We start from the raw sequence: 19,806 nt of genomic DNA, 5'->3' as shown, positions 1-19,806 counted from the left end.
TACGATCGTTATTATACAATTATTGTTTATATAATCTTTAACCTTATCAATCGGTACATCTGGGGACACTGTTAACCCAGTACTGTACCTGTTCCGGGGCAATGTTAACCCAGAAATACTTCTCCGGACTCAGATGGTGATGTCGTTTAGAGTTCCATGGTCACAATTTCTATTAGTCGTTTTCTCGTTTTGCGTGCCTAGCACGAATATCCGTTTTATGTTTCAAAAATGAGTTTGGTCACACACGACCCGAAAATAGCGGTTGTCTGATAATTTAATTTAAAATGTGAAATTATAGCTCGGTTTAGACGTCCCGATTGGCCGCGGGACTCGTTTCCGTCTTTGGCGTACCGGAAACCGTTAAAATCGGTTAAAAATACCCAAATCATCCGACTTATTTTCGGATGATTCATTTTCACTTGTTTAACTCAATTATATGAAAATAGTTCATTTTTAAGGTTTTTATACACCAGTCAGCTCGCTTAAGCGAACTTCACCGGTTTACGCGTTTTAACTTTAAAAGTTTGATAATCAGCACGATTAATTATCCGTTTACTCTCGGATCTTGAAATTTTGCACAAATCACTTTTTAATAGTGGGGAATTTTATAAAAATATTTCCAGAATTATTTCTTATATTTAAAATTTATTTATCTATTTTTAAACACCATTTAAACACTAAATATGTCGTAAATACCAAACGACCTTAGAAAAATCCCAAATTTTTCCTAGATGTCCCCTGCCATCCACATAGTCCCCTGTAATTTTTCCAGAACCAAAATATTCTTTTACATGTCCTTTTTCCAAAACCGAGCTAGAAATCCCTAGAACTCGTTTAACTGAAAAGCCTACTTAGACTTCTCCAACGGACCTCAAATTTTGGGTGTGACTTATACATGACATGAAAAGATTATCTGAATTTTTCCAGAATTTTTCATGATATTTAACTATTTTTCACCATTTTTGGCCAAAACCGAGCATTAAATTCACCAAATATTCATCCTTTATCCAAAAATTACCAAAAATTCACAGAACTCATCTTTTCATGTGTTTAACACCTCTGTAAAATTTCATGACCTAACTCTAAAGCATAAACAATCTGTCCAAATTTCCTAAAACCGAACATAACCGAATATACCTTTCGTTTTCCGCCACTACAAGCTACAAACTCATCTTTCCGCCTTATCTACCACTAAATACAGAGCCTACAAACAACATACCACAATACCAAGCAAGTCACACTCACGATCAAGCCATTTCTTTCATGGTTACGGTTATGATACTAAAAACAAAGATTTAACCGTAAAAATTCGTTTTTGATTCGTTTAACTCATTTCTTGGACCAAGATCCCTTGTATAACCCGTATACATCACTTGATCATGCAAGAATCGGTTTTCATCTTTGAAACCTCATTTTCTTGCAAACAAACTCAAGAAACGAAGATGGAAACGTATATAATTCGATCTTTACCTTGGTTTTTCTTGTTAAAAGTCTCGGTTTTTGATCAAGGAGTTGAGAGGATTTGGTGAAGTTTGTGGATTGTTGATTGAAAAAAGAAAAAAAAGAAAATGAGGGCCTTGGGAGGCCGATCAGAATCCATAAGGGTGGGGTGGGACCCACAAAATTCATTCTAGGCCGCTCATTTAGATTTCCGTAATCTGGATAATGTTTTGGATAATCTGGTTCAGTTCGTTTTTCGGTTAAACGTTTAATTCGGCTTACAACGAGGCCAAAACGGTCGTTTTTTCGGCTTAAAAATAAAATTTATATAAAACCGATTTAAAAACTTAAACCATGACATTTATTAACTTAAAACGTCATATTATTAGTTATTACGCATCTTTTTCGGCTTGATCGATCGTCTCTTGCTCGGTTTGGTATTAAAGGTTTCGTTTAACGTACCGACGTACTATTAAATCGAAATCCTTTTTCTGTGCTTTAATCCACTTATCCCGAAGCTTTAATACTTCGTAACATCACTAAATATCATATATCCGTCTATAATTGAACCCTCGATTCATTCGGGTTTCAAGAACTATCGATCGTTTGATCGCATATTCAATACGGTGAATTATATATTCACGTACAATCAATACAATGAACTATGTATTCTCGTATAATTACCATGGTAACTCTTGTACCCGACATTACATATGACGTAACTAACGTCTACCGGTTAGGGTATACCTGGTTTCGTCGGAATCGTTACATTCTCCCCCCGTTAAGAAATTTCGTCCTCGAAATTTTACACGCCCACTATCTCCTTTCGAGAGAAAGGTGGGGGGTTTTTCCTTCAGAATTCACCCTCGCGTTACCAAGTATAATCTGGTCCTCGCTGTGAATTTCCACTTAATCTTAATTAATAACGCTTGGTATGTCCAAACTGTTTAGTTTTCCCGTCTACTATCTCTACGGAATTAGTTATGATATCAAACATGTCTTCTATGAGTACCACTATTACTAGTACTTTCGTTGCCTTATCGCTTAGGCACTTTTCAATCCGTATACATGGCAAAATATCATGTATAGTACTTAGCCCCTGGAATACTTTAATCAATAACTAAGTGACCAATCATGGAGATAATCTCATGAGGCCCAATATATTAAGGAGCTATTTTCGGTTTTGGCAAACCTCACATCACCTTTCTAAGGTGATGCCTTTAAAAATGCCTTGTCACCTCTTTCCAATGACAATGATTTCCTATGAATGTTGGCATAAATCCTTTGCCAATCTCGCGATGCTTTCAACTCATCTTAAATATTATAAATCCGATTGGTTGTTTCTCGAATCAATTCAAATCTTATGGCTTGATTGACGCCCATTTTCAATTTACAAATTGGTGATAATTACTTCACCCATAGAAAGCTTCAAGCTCTCGATGCTTCCTTCCCCGCCTTCCAATAATGGAAGTAGGATGATTATTTTGATCTGAGATCATTGAAAATGGTACTCCACGACGAGATACCATTTCACCATCAGGAATTTGGGCAAGAATTCATTGTAATATATTCCCACTATCATTGGCGAATTTTCTGTCGTCGTGGCGTTCCCTAGGGTTTTCGGTGTGCAGCCTTATCTCTGGCATAACTCAATATTCACCAACCCACGTAACCATATCTTTCTCCAAACTCGGCCATTAATAAAAATCCTTATCTTTCTCCAAACTCGGCATACATCGGACTCCTCGGCAGTAATCTCGGGATCATGAGTAAAAGACATTTTTGAGGTATGAAAGAGAACGATTTCAGGAGAATGCTCGATGAAAAAGTTAGAGTATTCCCCGGAAATCGTTTAGAAGAAGAGTGAAGTGAAGGTGTGAATTAAGATACACCCTCTCCCCCTTTATATACTCATCGCAATGAATGCGATGAATTTAATGCGGAGGAGAGAGAAAGCGCAGGTGCAATGAAACTATGACACGTGGAAAGAGCAAGCTGGCAACAACTGTTGAAAGGACGCGTGCCGTAAAATTCGCGCCCACGCGCCCGAAAACTCGCGCCCACGCGCCTGGAAAAGCGTCTGGAATGACCATATACTGTCACGTCGCCATAACTTCTTGCACGTCCTGAAACCGTCAGAAGAAACCGTCAGGAGACGCCAACGTCACTTCACCCGTTTGGACTGTTCTTATCCTTTCACCAACTCTTCGAATTTCAAAAAGATTCAAAGATTCAAAAATAAGAGGGAATATACCCCCTTACTTTGAAAAGCGAGAAACCATAAGACGAGTGCGGGTACAGTGTCAAGGCGAAACCCTTCACATACTTAGCACTTGCAGGGAATCGAAGCTAACAAGATACCTTGGGAAACAAGAAACCGTAAGACAAGTGCGGGTACAGTGTTAAGGCGAAACCCTTCACGTACTTAGCACTTGCAGGGAATTGAAGCCAAGAAGGATATTACGGACCATGCTTGCGGAAAGAGAAATAACACCTCTGCATGACGGGAACGTTGAGAATTAGATTGAAGCTTCAAGATGGAATTGGTAGTTTAACATAACTGATCACTATGTCCAAAACTACCAAAACCTCGTGAAGAATATATGCAAGTGAAACTCAACGCTCCCGACGTGCGAAGGGGTTAAACACCTACCCGCATCATAACCAATGATCAGGCAGAAAAGTCGAGAATTTCTGCAAGTGACATTAGGAAAACTACAGGAAGAATTCCCACGGAAAACCTTAAAAAACAAAAACCCTCTTTAAAACCCCTTGCTTAAAGTCCAAAAGTTCACCTCACTTATTAACTCATGAGAAGAACAATGGACTGGGGGGGACTTGAAGAGGTAGGTCCCAGCAAAGTCCAGTTGGACCCGCAAGACACACCTTGAAAAGGTACGTCTGCGCAAAGACCAACTGGTTCCGCAGGACCCACCATGCTCAGAGATGAAGACCTTACACGCAGTAAGCCAGCTGTTCCCGCAGGAAAGCCTCCCTTGGTACAGTACCCTACCTGTTCCCGCAGCCGTGGGTACATACCAAGAAGGAAGGCTACCCGCACTAACGGTAAGGCTACACGCATAAGGCATTAACTCTTACACTTCAGCAATGTCACCTGAGGAAGGAATGAGCAAGGCGGGAATACTCCCGCCCAAATGAGCCAGTCCGTACGCTTCTGGAAGATCTTTTGTACTATACCTACCAAGGTATGGACAAAATAGACAAGATCTGACCAAAGCAGCCCATGAACCAATCACAGGGTGACAGCTCACCGACAACAGTACGAGGAGGAGCACGCTCTAGTACAAAATGTCACTATCATCCGCTGCCTACCCACCAACTCCCATCGTGGCACGTACACAGCCCATGGTTGGTGAAAAAGGAATATTATACAGCTGGCCATGTCACTATCAGCCGCTGCCTACTCACCAATTCCCATCGTGGCACGTGCGTAGCCTGTAGTTGGTGGAAAAGGAATATTATACAGCTGGCCGTACCTGCTTGGAAACCTACCTTCGGCAATAAATACTCCAACACCTTGGAACGGTATCATCATCTTATATCATCTTATCTTCTCTAGTTATTTCTCTTAATATACACTTATATTTAGAGCAACTTAGTCTGATTCTCACGCCGGAGGGTGGTCACAAGGAGGAACCCCCCCCCCCTTCTTAGTGACGAGCTCACGGTGTCTGTTTTGCACGTTAAGAATAACCATCTTTACCGGACCTAACCCTCGTGGGAAACATCTACTTAACCCTAAGATTATCCGTAATCTGCCGGGGTCATTTTAGTGTTTCTTCAATTTTAATATTGTTATTCGTCGTTGCAGAATTAAAGATATGTACTTTCATATCAGTGAGAGATCTGGTAAGAAGGCTCTCCTGATTGCAGATGATGTTTATCAACTCATCATCAAGGTGCGCACATATATGTTTATTATGTTGCTTTCGGTTTTTATATATAGTTCAGATCATAATTTGTAGTTTATTAATTGTTTTATAATGTTTATGTATCAGAATGCTGCCAAGTTGGACAGTGAGTTATATATGATAGAGACTTTGATTATGATTATTTTGGTTTTAAAACCCTTGAGCGGTCATATCTGTTGAAGATCGAGGGGAAGGTTGTTAAAAGGCCTCAGCATATGTTGATGAGGGTTGCGGTCGGGATTCACAAAGATGATATCGATTCTGTAATCAAGACTTATCATTTGATGTCGCAGAGGTGATTCACTCATGCTTCTCCCACCTTCTTCAATGCAGGGACACCAAGGCCTCAAGTATGATTGGTTACTCTTCTTGCTTTTTTTTATTTTTTAATATTTGTCTGAGTTTAACTGTTTAACATATTGTGGTATTGCAGTTGAGTAGCTGTTTTCTGTTGTGCATGAAAGATGATAGCATTGAGGGCGTATGTGACACCTTAAAGGACTGTGCAGTTATCAGCAAATCAGCAGGTGGTATTGGTGTCTCTATTCACAATATTAGGTCAACTGGAAGTTACATACGTGGAACAAATGGTACCTCGAATGGCATTATCCCAATGCTGCGCATGTTCAATGAAGCTGCCCGTTATGTTGACCAGGGAGGTGGCAAGAGAAAGGGCATGTTTTCATTCATTTTAGACAAAATGGCAAAAGACGTCCTTTACGTTTGCACGGTTTTTCAATAGACGTCCTTTAGCAAACTTTATGACAGAAAACATCCTTTATATTGGAAAATTCTATCACGTTTTGTTCTTTAACCCTAACCAAGTTAAGTATTTTCGTTAAATTTGATCATGTGCAATGCACATGGGGGTATTTTTGTAATTTAAAATATAATTTACTTGCTAATTAAAACTAAAAATAAAAGAAAAATTCAAAGCGCTCTCTCTCTCTCTCTCTCTCTCTCCTACCACCCACCTACACCACCGTCACCTACCTTTGCCATAGCCACCACCAACCACCGCGTCTCCACCGTCTACCCAATACTAGCAACATGACCTCCTTATCATCGCAGTGGCAAAGATCTAACCAGATCTTGACCTCCTGGTCGTCGCAATTCAACTAGATCCAACTGGCAAAGATCCTGACCACCATCGTCCATCTCTCTTCTTTCTTTTCTGCTATTCATACCACCGTTAAACAGCCTAGCAATCATCAAACCACAATTACCACAACCACCACTGAACTACCACCAACATCTCTGTGCTGTTGGGTCTGCCGGAAAAAACCGCCACACGAACTCCGGTGAAGCTCTATCGGTATCAATTGGAACCAATTTAGGGTAAGTAAAACATAAATCTACGCGGATTTGGATTATGAACAAAAGCCCTATCCTATGGAGAATTAATTTTGAAGCGAAATATTCATTTTGATGCCATCGGAATGTTTATAGAACTTCCTCCGTGGTTGTTAGGGACAGCGGTTTCTTCATCAAACCTTGAATTCTGATAGTTGTTTGGAAGAGATGGGTGGTGGTGGTAGCAACCGACGGCCGGAGGTTATAAGGTGGAGATGGTGATTGTCTTCAAAGTAGGTGAGAGAGATTGACGGGGAGAGAGAGAGCGAGTGAGATTAAGAAGCAAGAGAGAGTTTTTATAAATTCTGTTTTTAGTTTAAGTATTAATAATATCTTTATTTTTTAATAATGTGTAAAATTACAATACTACCCTCATGTGCCTTGCACATGTTCAGATTTAACGAGAAAAAATAATTGGGTTAGTGTCAAAGGATGTAACATGAAAGGAATTTGAAACATAAAGGATATTTTCTGTCATTAAGTTTGCTAAAGGACGTCTATTGAAAAACCGTGCAAACGTAAAGGACGTCTTTTTACCATTTTTGTCTTCATATTATATTCATTGTGTTTGTGTTTGGTAATTTTGTTTGATGATTGCAGGTGCATTTGCTGTTTATTTAGAGCCTGACATATTTGAATTCCTTGATTTGAAGAAGAACCATGGAAAGGTATAAAATGCATTTGCTGTTTATAAGGTATAAACCATGTTTATCATATTACGCTCACACAAATGGTGATATAATTATATGAATTATGTAGGAAGAGCAACGGGCTCGGGATTTGTTTTATGCTCTTTGGGTACCTGATTTGTTTATGGGGAGAGTGCAGAGTGACAGCACTTGGTCTTTGTTTTGTCCAAGTGAGGCTCCTGGTTTGGCCGATTGTTGGGGTCAAGAGTTTGAGAATCTTTATAAACAATATGAAACACAAGTAAGTAATTTCTTTCATCTTTATTTTAAAGCTTTGAATTTTATATTAGTTTTATCAGTCAATATTGATTTGTTAAAAACTAGGGAAAAGCTAAGAAAGTTGTGAAGGCACAAGATATTTGGCGTGCTATTACGACATCTCAGGTAGAAACAGGGACCCCTTACATGCTCTTCAAGGTAATTTGTTACTAAAGTTTAAACTATCTAGTTATGCTATTTTTATTCCTTTATAAATAACTTATGGCGCTCTCTTGTTAGGACACCTGTAACAGAAAAAGCAACCAACAGAAACTTGGTACCATAAAATCTTCAAATCTGTGTACTGAGATTATTCAGTACACAAGTCCAACAGAAACTGCTGTTTGTAATCTGGCATCCATTGCATTACCACAATATGTTCGAGAGAAGGTATAATTTTTGGATTGGTAAATGATTATGGTTTTTTAATATATGATTGGCCCAATATGCTTTCACTTTATGCTTATATTGAAGTTGCATTTCAGGGAGTTCCAGCAGAATCTCAAAAGTCAAAACTTGTTGGTAGTCAAGGCTCTGCAAACCGATACTTTGACTTTGACAAACTAGCTGAGGTTTGTTTGTTGTTCCTCACCTGAATCCAATAATAATAATTATATAACGGGTGTCGGCAATGTAGGCATAACTATTTATCTTTATTGTTTGGACAGATAACATCAATTGTGACTACAAATCTCAACAAAATTATTGATGTTAACTATTATCCAGTTGAAACTGCAAAAAGGTCAAACTTAAGGCATAGGCCCATTGGTATTGGGGTTCAGGGTCTTGCAGATACTTTCATACTGCTTGGTATGCCCTTTGGTTCACCAGAGGTAATATTTTTCTTTCCTCATATTATTACAGTATCTATGATTGATAGCTAAACAGGTTGAACCTTGAAAGTGCCACCTGTAAGGTCATTGCGCATTGGTTGGTTGACATTATTCGCATTGCAGGCTCAAAAGTTGAACAGGGAGATATTCGAGACAATATACTACCATGCTCTAAAAGCTTCATCTGAGTTAGCTGAAACAGAAGGCACCTATGAAACATACAATGGAAGTCCTGTTAGCAAGGTGTGTTTATACTGCCACTTTAAAATTAGCTTGTGTGTATGCATCACGGGTTTCTTAGGCATTGACTAATAATAATGATGATGATGATTCTTTTAGGGGATTCTACAACCAGACATGTGGGGAGTAACACCTTCAAATATGTGGGACTGGACCGTTCTTCGTGCAATGATAGCCAAGAATGGTGTAAGAAACTCACTGCTTGTAGCCCCGATGCCAACCGCTTCAACAAGTCAAATTCTTGGAAATAACGAGTGCTTTGAACCGTACACTTCCAATATCTACAGTTGCAGAGTTTTAAGGCAAGTAAATTTATCATTCTTTTTTAATATCATTCAATTCTAATAATATTGTCCATCTTTGTACAGTGGTGAATTTGTTGTAGTGAACAAGCATTTGTTGTATGATTTAACCGAGATGGGCCTTTGGTCACCGACTCTCAAGAATCAGATCATATACGAGGACGATTCTGTTCAGAAATTATCTGAAATTCCTCAAAATCTGAAAGAGATTTACAAGTATGCATCTTTATCTTATAAATATGCCTTTTTTTTAAAAAAATTCTGGTCTTGATTTGTGATAGTATTGAATCAGAACCGTGTGGAAGATGAAACAAAAGACGTTGGTTGACATGGCTGCTGACCGGGGATGCTACATTGACCAGAGTCAAAGTTTGAACATACATATGGACCAACCGAACTATCAGAAGCTTTCATCTTTGCACTTTCATGCTTGATCAAAGGTATGTATGTCCAAAGGTGCCACTTGTGTTAATACTTTTGTGTTGTCTGATGATGTTATTTATGTTTGTTGTGGAATAGGGGCTTAAAACAGGTATGTATTATCTGCGATCGCGTGCTGCAGCGGATGCTATTAAGTTCACTGTTGATACTTCAACTCTCAATGTATGTATATTGTTTTAAGTTTTCTTTACATTTTGTACTTATGTTGCATATTTTGAAATAAACTGACTTGATAATTGAAATGCAGAAAAAGGTCGAAGATGGTGTGTCCGCCTGTTCGCTGATGAACCGTGAGGAATGCATGTCTTGTGGAAGTTAAAAGTTAAAGTTATAAATAACTATTTGTACGTTGTCCTCTCCTGCCTAGTTTCTTACTAGCGGGGTTTTTATTTATAAAATTGCTTCCGTTCTAAAAAAATTATAGAATTAAACTGGCAAGATGTGGGTTTTGGTTTCCAGATATAACTTTTTGGCAAGTATTATGTACTGGCTTCATGCAACTTGGTTTATAAATATTTTTAGTTTATTTAAAAGTTTCAATCTTATTTGTTAATTGCTAAAGAAGGCTCTACTATATTTCTTCTAGTTTATAATTATGTTTGTTTCGTTAATTATCAATGATTGATCACTAAAATGCTATTTCCACAAATTTTCGTTTGTTGATTATATTAAAAGTCAAAAAAAACAAATAAATTCAAACTCTTTAAAGAACCCATAGTTCAATACACATAATAACTTCTATCAAGATGTGTTCACTATTTAAACTGAATTTTTTAGAAAAACTCAGATTTACTAAATCAGGCCAAATGTATAATCTGCGGGTTTTATTGTTGATTATTTTGGTGTTACCAAAATTTGAATTTGCATTGAAACTAAATGGAGTTTGAATAATAAATGTAACTTAGGTGCCACCTTCATTCAAGACTTCTAATTCCTAACACCTGCGAACATCAAGGGTCGAGACTCGAGAGGGTGAAAACCTTCTTGACCATGGGGTTTCCGGGGGGGGGGGGGGGGGGGGGGTCGCTACCTTGGGCGGGTCCATAGGGTTGAGCCGCTAGTGGGGGTTTCACTACTAGTCGGCGTGCCGAATGAAAACTCAATTATGTAGTTGAAAGTCTTTGGAAGTTGTTAAGGATCAACATGATTTTTAGTTATTTTGGAATTGATCAATGGTAATCATGATCAACATCAACATGGCTATAAAAAACAATCTCTATTCGTGGTATCTTAGGCCATCAATAATAATACTTTAGTGATTAGTAGTAATGGAGTTATAGATGACATATAACAGTAATTAAGTTATTCTGAAAAAACAACTGCCGATGGTAACTAAATATATGTCAATCGTTTCACAAATTGTTGTGTCATTTCAACTAAACGTTGTGATGTTTTCAAAACAGAAAATCACACTAGTTCTTATTCTCATTTTGATTATCCTATTAACATTTTGAGAGTACCATCTAAATATTTCAATATGAAAGTATATTCTAAGAGATAAATAAGTTGTCCCAAACTATAAAAAACTACATCTTTAAATAATTATACTAATAAAATTATGTAACTGAATAAATATATAGCATTGTAAACGAAAATCTAGTATGTTACACACATAGCAAATAGGTAGACGTAGATAGGTTGATTACACCATCTCTAACAGAATGCCTCAGGGTGAGATGGTAGACAGGTAATGTGAGTCGCCTATTGAGATATGAAGGATAAAAAGGCAGGAGAGAGAACCAGATCTATGGAAAGAGGAGGGAGGGAACCGGACAAAACTGAAGTGAAGGATATGTATCGTTTCAATTTTGTATATTTTCAAGAAAACGTTACTTTCTAATATTACTAATACCTCATTCAAAAAGTATGACCATAAAAAATATGTTTGCCTTTATAAATTACTTGGAATGACAAAACAGGCAAGTCGGGTTAATTCGAGTTCAAAGCAAAATGAATTAACAAATCTTTTTAAAAAATGTATCAATTTGGTTTGGCTTAAATGAATTTATTGACCAAATGAGACTCATGCAAAGATGAGTCGTTTTGGAATAAAAATGCCATATTTTTCTATGAAGGCTAGCGGCATGAGTGGAGGCAACAAAGACGAGATGGTGCCAACAATGGAGACGACAACAAGTGGTGGTGCTCGTGGGGTCGGTGATGGAGACAACAATGGCAAATGTACAAGCAACAACGATTATTGGGTGGTGACAAATAATAGTTGTGCATAGTGACTGGTTGTCTGGTGCTGACCTATTTGGACTATTTTAAGTTAACAATTTTTTTGAGTGATATGTTTTAACCTGTTGTACAATTTGAATGAAAGTTATAAAAAAAAACCATTTCTTTAAGAATTGTCATTAATCATGATTGACACTCCTACGCTTTCTCCTTTACTTTCAACTTTACACAAGTACAAATAGGTTATCATCTACCAAGCCACTACAACATACATAGTATACAAAGCACCATCTATAATATGTTTATGCTCAATGTTCTTTTTCATCTAGTAGCTGAGGAATCTAACCATTTCCATGTCATGCAATCTAAAACTTACAAGATGTCATTTTTACCCGCAAGTAACCATTTCAGAGTGTTATAAAGGCTCTCCGAATCTTCTAATGGTCTTAACCTTTTATCTCCATGATAAATTATGTCACTGTGACCTGCATATATATCACAAACAACCTCCAAGATTTCAGTATTACAAATACATGATACTAGTCAAATATTGTAATTATTCAAGCAAGAAACTGAACATATAAGTTAACAGCAACAAACCTTGATGATCAATTGCGTTTATTTGCGGTCCTACCATTTCGACTCCATCATCATTTAGTAATATTATCCCCATTGAAGTAATTTGAAAAGGGAACGCAAGTGGTGGTGACATTGGAGATTTCCCCACCTTTATAAAGCGCTGCCCTGCATCAACACTGTCACAATTGCTAAAATACAAACAAAAAATTAACTTTGTATTTTAGGGCTTATAAAAGTCTCAAACCAACCTGATCTGGATTCAAGAACAAGACGAATGTTAACCGCATGAGCCCAGTGAATTCCCAAAGCAGCAACAAGACGGGAATCAAAAGTTTCAGTGTTATCATTTACAATGCTATCTGCTTCATGGATGGTATTTATTAACTAAAATAAAAAAAGAAACTAAAAATACGCGATCACAACAATAACTTTATACCTTGGAATATATACTGAGAGATTTGATTAACGCCACGAGATCTTACTTGATTTGTCATCACCACGGGTATTCGTGAAAATTCAGCAAGTGACCTTAAAATGTGAATTAAAGATATAAGTTAATAAAGCACAAAAGAGTAGTTTTAAAAACAAAAAAGTAAATAAACAAAACTGGTCTCACTTGATGAATGAAATATGCCAACCCAATGGATGTTGTCTTTGAGGGCCTTGTTCGCATTCACTGAATATGAGCATCCCATGTAATAAGATATCTTGAATGTTTACTAAATGAATTTGAAATATAAGATCTGAAAATACCCAGAAACAAGAGCAGCCATGCTATCAATGATTAGCAACTTTACTTGGTGTTGCACGACCGAAACTTTGATTTCTTGCAAACTGGAAATGTGATAATTAAAATTTAAATGGCACAAAGATGAATATTATAACTAATACTGTTAATATTAATTACAAAGATAACCTCTCAGTAAACTCAGTTAAGGAACCAGGTCTTAGAACTGTGATCCTACCTGCCATCTATATAAAACAAAAAAAATAAAAAGAAGAAAGATAACCTTTAGATATAAATATATTTAGTAATTAGTTAATATGCTGTTTCAAATAAGCATTTAAAGACATATAAAGAATACCTCTTTTGCAATGCCCTCCAAGCAAAATACTTCTGGAAAACTATTAATACCAATTTCAATTAACCTGTAAAGAAAAAGAATAAAAATATCTTCTTTATCCGAGGAAAATAAAAACCGATCAATATTATTGGTACAGGCACCTTCTTGAGCTAAACTTGGATTCTACATCAATGTAAATTACATGACCATCTAAGCCTCCATAACAAGATGGCAGTGCAGCCAAAAGAGCAACCTTCAAACAGAACTGCAAATTCAATAATAACAAAAGGATGAACAAGCGTCTACAGCCTAAAGTGTGACTAGTTTATGATACTTCATTAGTGTCCACCATATGTTGATTATAGAATAATGCACCAGATATTAGCATGCATAGAAACAATGTAACTAGTAATACAACCCTATATGACTACCAGTATACTCAACAAACCATATCGATGAAAATAAGTAATTGTCTTTTCATTGCTAACAAATCAATGTTCTTGTGAAAAAACGATAGAAACTAAATATGTAACCAATCGTTGTTCTTGTGTTCTATTTAACATACATGTTTTTTTCAACTCATCCTAGCCCAACAATTATTTTGGAGTATATAAGAAATTAATAAAGTGAATAATTGACATACTTGTGTTTTTCCAATTCCTGAGGGCCCTACCAACTCTGTCAAAGCACCAAACGGTAGTCCACCACATAAAGCCGCATCAAGCCCCTTCAAATGTGTGGGAAGATGACCCATCAAATACTCATCTTTCACACGTTGCTCCAGCAATGATTGAACCTAAAATAACAGCTGAATCAGCCATGTTTAACATTTACCGCCAAGAACAGCATGGGGTCTGATTTCTTCATAACCGGCCTAATCAGGTAATAATACATAACCAAAAGTTGAGAAATATATTCAAATACCGTCTGATAACGTGGAGAAGTGATCTCGCTAATAAGAGCTACCGAAAGCTTCACTTGTGACAAACTCACATCTAATAATTCCATTAACTCAAATTCAGTCAATGATAATGCATCCTAACAGAAAACATTCAGTCAAAACATAAATATCCGAACTTAATTTTATTAAGAGCATAAAAAGGCTAACAATTTAGGTGTGACAAGTGTGACCCATTAGGGTTATCATGGGTTAAAGTAAAATGTATAATGGGTCAAACTAAAAAAAGAAAAACGTTGGAATGGGTCAGAATGGGTTGAGATAAAAAAACCCTGAAAATTTTAATTTTTTTAAATAATAAAAAATCATAACTAAAAATATAAATCAAAAACTAAAAAAGTTATAAAAAAAACTGAAATGTTTCCTCCGTTGTCCCGCTGACAAAAAAAAAGAAAAATCATCAAACAGATAAACATTCATTTGAATTCAATTAGGAACCCTAAATTTACCAATACCAAACAAGATATCAATTAGGGTAGCATTACACCCTAAGAGCCGGCGTCAGTTTCAACATAGCATTAAAACAAATCACTGTTTGATTGAATTTCACGAACAAAAACCCTAAACCCTAAATCCCTAATCATGAACATCAATAATTGACAATTGGTTAAAATCAGTAGCGTATACAGTATATATACCTTAGCTGTAATAATATTTCGAGCTGCAAATACGTGGCCGATTGATCTCGGTAGATCCATTGCAGTGATGAGCTTGTTCGCCATAGCTCTCCCGCCAAATCCCAAAATATGAAGAACGATTATATTAATATACAGGTTTAGAAACCGCGTAATACATAGTAAATAGTGTGATGTGATTTGTGTGTTGGATTGAGTTTGGAAAATATTTATTTACTAGAAAAATGTTTTTTAATTATTTCAAACACCTAAATAAAAAAACTTTTGTAATTGTCAAACAAATTTTAATTTATTTATTTTTTGAAAACACCAATGAGTCAATAAGCATTTTTCAAACTTAAACATAAGCATGTTAAATGTTAAAAATAAATAAGATGAATTATTTGAAAATAAGGGGGTGTTTGGCCTAGCTTTTTTAACAAAGCTTATAGTTTTTTTTAGCTTTTTTTATAAAATAAGTTTAAGAGTGTGTTTGGGATTGCTTATTTAAGTGAAAAGAGACTTTTTGTTAAAAGAATTTATAAACTTATGTATTTTTGAAAAGTAGTTTTTAAAAAAATGTTTGGATTAGCTTATGTGTTGGGAAAAACTAAAATGACCAAAAGGGGGCACTCTTTTTTAAAATGAGTGTAACTAGTTTTGAGGGTTAGAGGTGTGTAATTGGTAAATCAAACACATTAAGGGGTGTTTGGGATTCCTTATTTTCATTAACTTATAACTTATAAACTTCTTGAAAAAGTTAATAAGGTGTATAAGGTGTTCGACAAACTATAATGCCTTATGGATTTTAACTTATGGTGAAGGCAAAATAAAGGGGTTTTGAAAAGTTAGGAATATGTAACTTGTTACCTTAATGAGTTTGATTTACCTATTACACCCTCTAACCCTCAACACCCATTACACTCATTTTAAAAAACAGTGTCTCTTTTGGTCATTTTTGTTTCCCCCAACACATAAGTTAATCCAAACATTTTTTTAAAAGATTCTTTTCAATAATTCATATGTTTATAAGTCATTTTAACAAAAAGTCCCTTTTCACATAAATAAGCACTCCCAAACAAACCCTAAGTCAATAAGTTACATATTCTTAACTTTTCAAAACCCCTTTTATTTTGCATTCACCATGAGTTAAAATCCATAAGACCTTATGGTTTGTCAAGCACCTTATACACCTTGTTAACTTTTCAAAAAATTTATAAGTTATAAGTTAATGAAAACAAGGAATCCCAAACACCCCCTAACTTAGTGTTTGGTTTAGATTTTTAAGATCATGCTTATAAGCTTATATAAGCTAATTTAAAGAAGCTTATAACTTATAACTTATAAGGACATAAGTTATAAGGAGGTAAAAATAAGGAATCCCAAACACTTGAATATGGTTTTTTAGCTTATTTGAAGAAGCTTATGTGTGTAAGGGTGTAAGTTACTCATTTGTCCTCAAATGGTGGTGGATTAGTAATTATGAAGCAATTTATTACTCTAACAAATTAAAGAATGGTGGATTTAACGATTTATTAAGACACATAATTAACTTGCATAATATAAGCTAATCCAAACACTTGAAAATAGCTTATCAAATAATAGAAAATAAGCTATAAGCCACTTTAAATATAAGCATAAGCAAAAAAATAAAAGATAGGCCAAACACCCCTTAAAAGGTAAACGATAAAAGATAATGAAACTATAATACAATCAATAAAAGTTTAGAATATAAAATTTACATAATTGATAAAATCTCTTATATACAACATTTGTTGTTTTTTTATAAATTACACTAACTTTTAAGTCCTAATTGCATAACTATTAGATTTCGCTTATTTTGGTCAGATTTTGGTTGTGAGCTTGATGTTTATATCATGTATGTATAATATAGTTATTTTATATTATCTAAGACTTATTTTAAATGTATATTTTGATGTTTGTACCCATATTGTATGTATCATACCACTTGTAATCCGAAAATGTCATCTTTGATTTAATAAACCAATCTTTATTATTATTATTATTATTATTATTATTATTATTATTAGTAGCAGCAGCAGTAGTAGAAACATCTTATGTATTACTCTTCTTGATATTCTAGTCATTAAATATTGTAATATTTGATGAAGACATTATCCTGAAAATGAATAAAAATATAACACATTATTAATCTTAAATATATATAAACGAAACCTTTAAAAGTTTTCTGGTCGTTCCCCACCTCCTCTCAACCTACAAGATTTTTTTATATGTAAATAAAGATTTCTCATGTATTTGACCCAAATTCACGGATATGAGTCTCACCAAACCCAGATAGCCCTTAAATGGGTTCTAACATCTCATTAAATAAAAAATTAATCTCACCAAATATTTGATATGAAAATCCTATAAAACATGGATATACTAAAAGTTAATATCAAATTTAAAAAAAATGTATAATTAAGAAACAACTTATGGAAAAACAAATAAATAAACGGGTCATGGGTCTCACCAAACCCAGATAGATTTTAAACGGGTAATAACATCTCATTTTTTGGTGAAACTCTTTCATCATCATATCCTAAGTATATTATTATGTAACATCCCGTTTTTCTCGTTTCGGTTAATAAATAAAATATGGGTTATTATGAGTTGGGCTTGTGTTGGGTAAATAGATGTGAGTTATGGACTTGGGTTAAAAAGGGAAGAGATAAAGACCATGGGCTTAAGTACAAGACCCATCATATATAAACAATAATTACTCCATAATCCATTCATTCTCATCCATTCCATACACCATAAAAAACACACACTTCGCTCTCTCTCATCTTGCTTTCTCTCTCTAGCCAAAACCAAGGGTAAACCGAGCACCGATCCAAGGTAATGAAAATATGATGGTGTACGGATCCAAACCCATTAGATTTAGTCACGAAACGGCGAGCCGACACCTTCAAACCGTTAAAGTCCCGAGATCCGGGTAGAATCGGGTATGAACCGAACAAAAGATGAGCCTAGGGGTCACCCTAACTCAGATCTGGATCGAACAGGGTGAAAACGGTGAAAAAAATGTGGAAAACAAGCGAGATCTCGCTTTTCCGGCAAAGGCGGAGCCGGAAAGTGGGTACGAGGTTCAGAGAATGTTTCTGACATTCTCTAGCCTAACCCTAATTCGTTAGCGGAGAGTTAACGAACTAGCGGTAATTCTTCATGTTGATTCGTTAAGGAAGGACAACGAACTAGCTTTAATTCGTGAGTTAATTCGTTAAAGAAAAAATGACGAACTAGCCCCAGTTCATTAAGTCCAATTCGTATGATGACCAGTTCGTTATAAGGTCTAATTCGTTATAAGGACTGGTCCGTTATAAGGGTTCAATTCGTTATGAAGTTCAATTCGTTAACCAAACCAAACGAATAAGTTCAAATTTGTTATAAGGTCCAATTCGTTACTGTAGCTAATTCGTCACGAAGACATATTCGTTATAATAATCAGTTCGTTATGGGTTCATTCGTTATGAACCCATTTCGTAAGAACTGGGTAACGAACTAGAAGTTTAATAAAATGACAGAATGGTCCCTGGACTTAGGAAAGAATGAATTAATTACAAAATAGCCATTGAACTTTATTAATTTATAGAAGATACCTTAAAGAATTAAGAGATTAACAATAAAATAATAATTTAGAATTCTAATGGAAAATGTGTTACGACAGTTAATGGAAATAATGTTAATACACTTACCTTAAGTGGTAAGTGTATGCCTTATATGATTGTGTATGAATGAATGCTTGACTGTGCGTGAACGATCTTCGGATATTGCATGTACCGTCGGGTGGTAGTTTGAAGGTATAAACGATATGTATATAAAGTATGAATGATTGCTTGTCGATACATGAACGATCTTTGGATATTGCACGTATTGTCAAATTATAATGTTATGTATAATGTACGAATGATATGTACGTATATTATGAGTGAATGTAAGAGATAGTCAGGTACAGAAGAAAGGGAATGAGCCCTAATAATACTCAAGGTAGAAAGGGACCTGACCTTAATAATATCCGAGGCAGAAAAGGGACCAAGCCCTTTATAAATCTCGAGGCAGAAAGGGACTGAGCCCTAATAATACTCAAGGCAGAAAAGGGACCGGACCCTAATAATATCCGAGGCAGAAAAAGGGACCGGGCCCTAATAATATCCGAGGCAGAATAGAATAATGTAAAGTGGAGTTTAGAATAAAGTATGAAGGTAATTATGTATATTATGAACAAAGTATGAAAGTACGCAGTTATGAATGTATTGTATGTTGTATGATTAACTAGAACTCACTCAGCGTAGCTGACTTTTAGTATGCACGCAGGTTAACAGATTGAGACAGCTGGTTTGAGCAGGACACATGGCAAGATTGAAGAGGCTGGCATTTGAAGATTTGTCATGATGTTTTGATACTATGTTTTATTTATGTTTTAAAAAGACAAGTTATGAATATTTGTAATGAATGGTTGACTATTGTTATTATTCCACGAAAGTTTTAATTAACTCTGATATTTACAATTGTGTTAATGAGTAAATCTGTAACATCCCCAAAAATTTTGATCCAAACTTGACAACTTAGAAAAGTTGAGGGATCAAAACTAATCTTAAAATAAGTAATGGGAAAATATTAAATAAGGAATTATAAGAAAAATAAGGAAATAAAAATATTTCCTAAGTATTCTTATATGAAGGAAAATAATAAAACTCCATCCCACATTGGAAAATGTAAGAAAGTGGAAGCCTTAAACTTGGGTATAAATAAGGAAGATGAAATCCATCCCACATGGAAAGTGGTAAAGAAATGAAAGCTCTTTATAAGGAAGAGATTTTTCATAATAATATTCTTTTATGAATATCATGCACCAAGTGGTCCTAGCGGAGGGTGCGTAGCACCTGACGTGCACGCGC

At 35.4% G+C, this 19,806-nt stretch overlaps 1 protein-coding gene and 2 pseudogenes across 3 annotated transcripts; 2 read left to right on the top strand and 1 right to left on the bottom strand.

Moving 5' to 3' along the window:
- Nucleotides 1-5,482: 5,482 nt before the first annotated feature.
- On the top strand, nt 5,483-6,114 carry LOC143608014 (ribonucleoside-diphosphate reductase large subunit pseudogene; annotated as a pseudogene). Its single transcript, XR_013149117.1, has 2 exons — nt 5,483-5,722; nt 5,806-6,114. The product of XR_013149117.1 is annotated as a ribonucleoside-diphosphate reductase large subunit pseudogene (transcript).
- A 1,235-nt stretch (nt 6,115-7,349) lies between these two features.
- Nucleotides 7,350-9,819, top strand: LOC143608012 (ribonucleoside-diphosphate reductase large subunit-like; annotated as a pseudogene). Its single transcript, XR_013149116.1, has 9 exons — nt 7,350-7,393; nt 7,485-7,831; nt 7,913-8,062; nt 8,158-8,244; nt 8,341-8,505; nt 8,629-8,748; nt 8,845-9,263; nt 9,340-9,487; nt 9,567-9,819. The product of XR_013149116.1 is annotated as a ribonucleoside-diphosphate reductase large subunit-like (transcript).
- Nucleotides 9,820-11,896: 2,077 nt separating this feature from the next.
- Nucleotides 11,897-15,010, bottom strand: LOC143608013 (DNA repair protein RAD51 homolog 2-like). The gene is made up of 12 exons (XM_077083236.1): nt 14,909-15,010; nt 14,237-14,350; nt 13,956-14,108; nt 13,474-13,577; nt 13,334-13,397; nt 13,165-13,220; nt 13,002-13,082; nt 12,865-12,924; nt 12,685-12,776; nt 12,497-12,607; nt 12,270-12,413; nt 11,897-12,154 (listed from the first exon to the last, which is right to left on the bottom strand). The coding sequence occupies exons 1-12, from the start codon at nt 14,990-14,992 to the stop codon at nt 12,042-12,044; spliced, it is 1,176 nt and encodes a 391-aa protein (XP_076939351.1). The 5' UTR covers nt 14,993-15,010; the 3' UTR covers nt 11,897-12,041.
- Nucleotides 15,011-19,806: the final 4,796 nt, after the last annotated feature.

This window comes from Bidens hawaiensis, unplaced genomic scaffold (assembly GCF_021521415.1).
Source record: "Bidens hawaiensis isolate Kalapana, Puna unplaced genomic scaffold, B.hawaiensis_p1.1 tig00093652_1, whole genome shotgun sequence".
Taxonomy (NCBI): domain Eukaryota; kingdom Viridiplantae; phylum Streptophyta; class Magnoliopsida; order Asterales; family Asteraceae; genus Bidens; species Bidens hawaiensis.
Note: the sequence above shows the minus strand (reverse complement) of the source record. Positions and strands in the feature narration are given on the sequence as shown.

What these genes read in the sequence shown, in the direction of transcription:
- LOC143608013 (XM_077083236.1), bottom strand. Translation starts at nt 14,992, where the DNA reads ATGGCGAACAAGCTCATCACTGCAATGGATCTACCGAGATCAATCGGC. An exon ending in CTTCTCCACGTTATCAGACG is followed by an intron (nt 14,109 to 14,236) that starts GTATTTGAATAT and finishes CTGTTATTTTAG; the next exon opens with GTTCAATCATTGCTGGAGCA. An exon ending in TGGAGGGCATTGCAAAAGAG is followed by an intron (nt 13,221 to 13,333) that starts GTATTCTTTATA and finishes TGTTTTATATAG; the next exon opens with ATGGCAGGTAGGATCACAGT.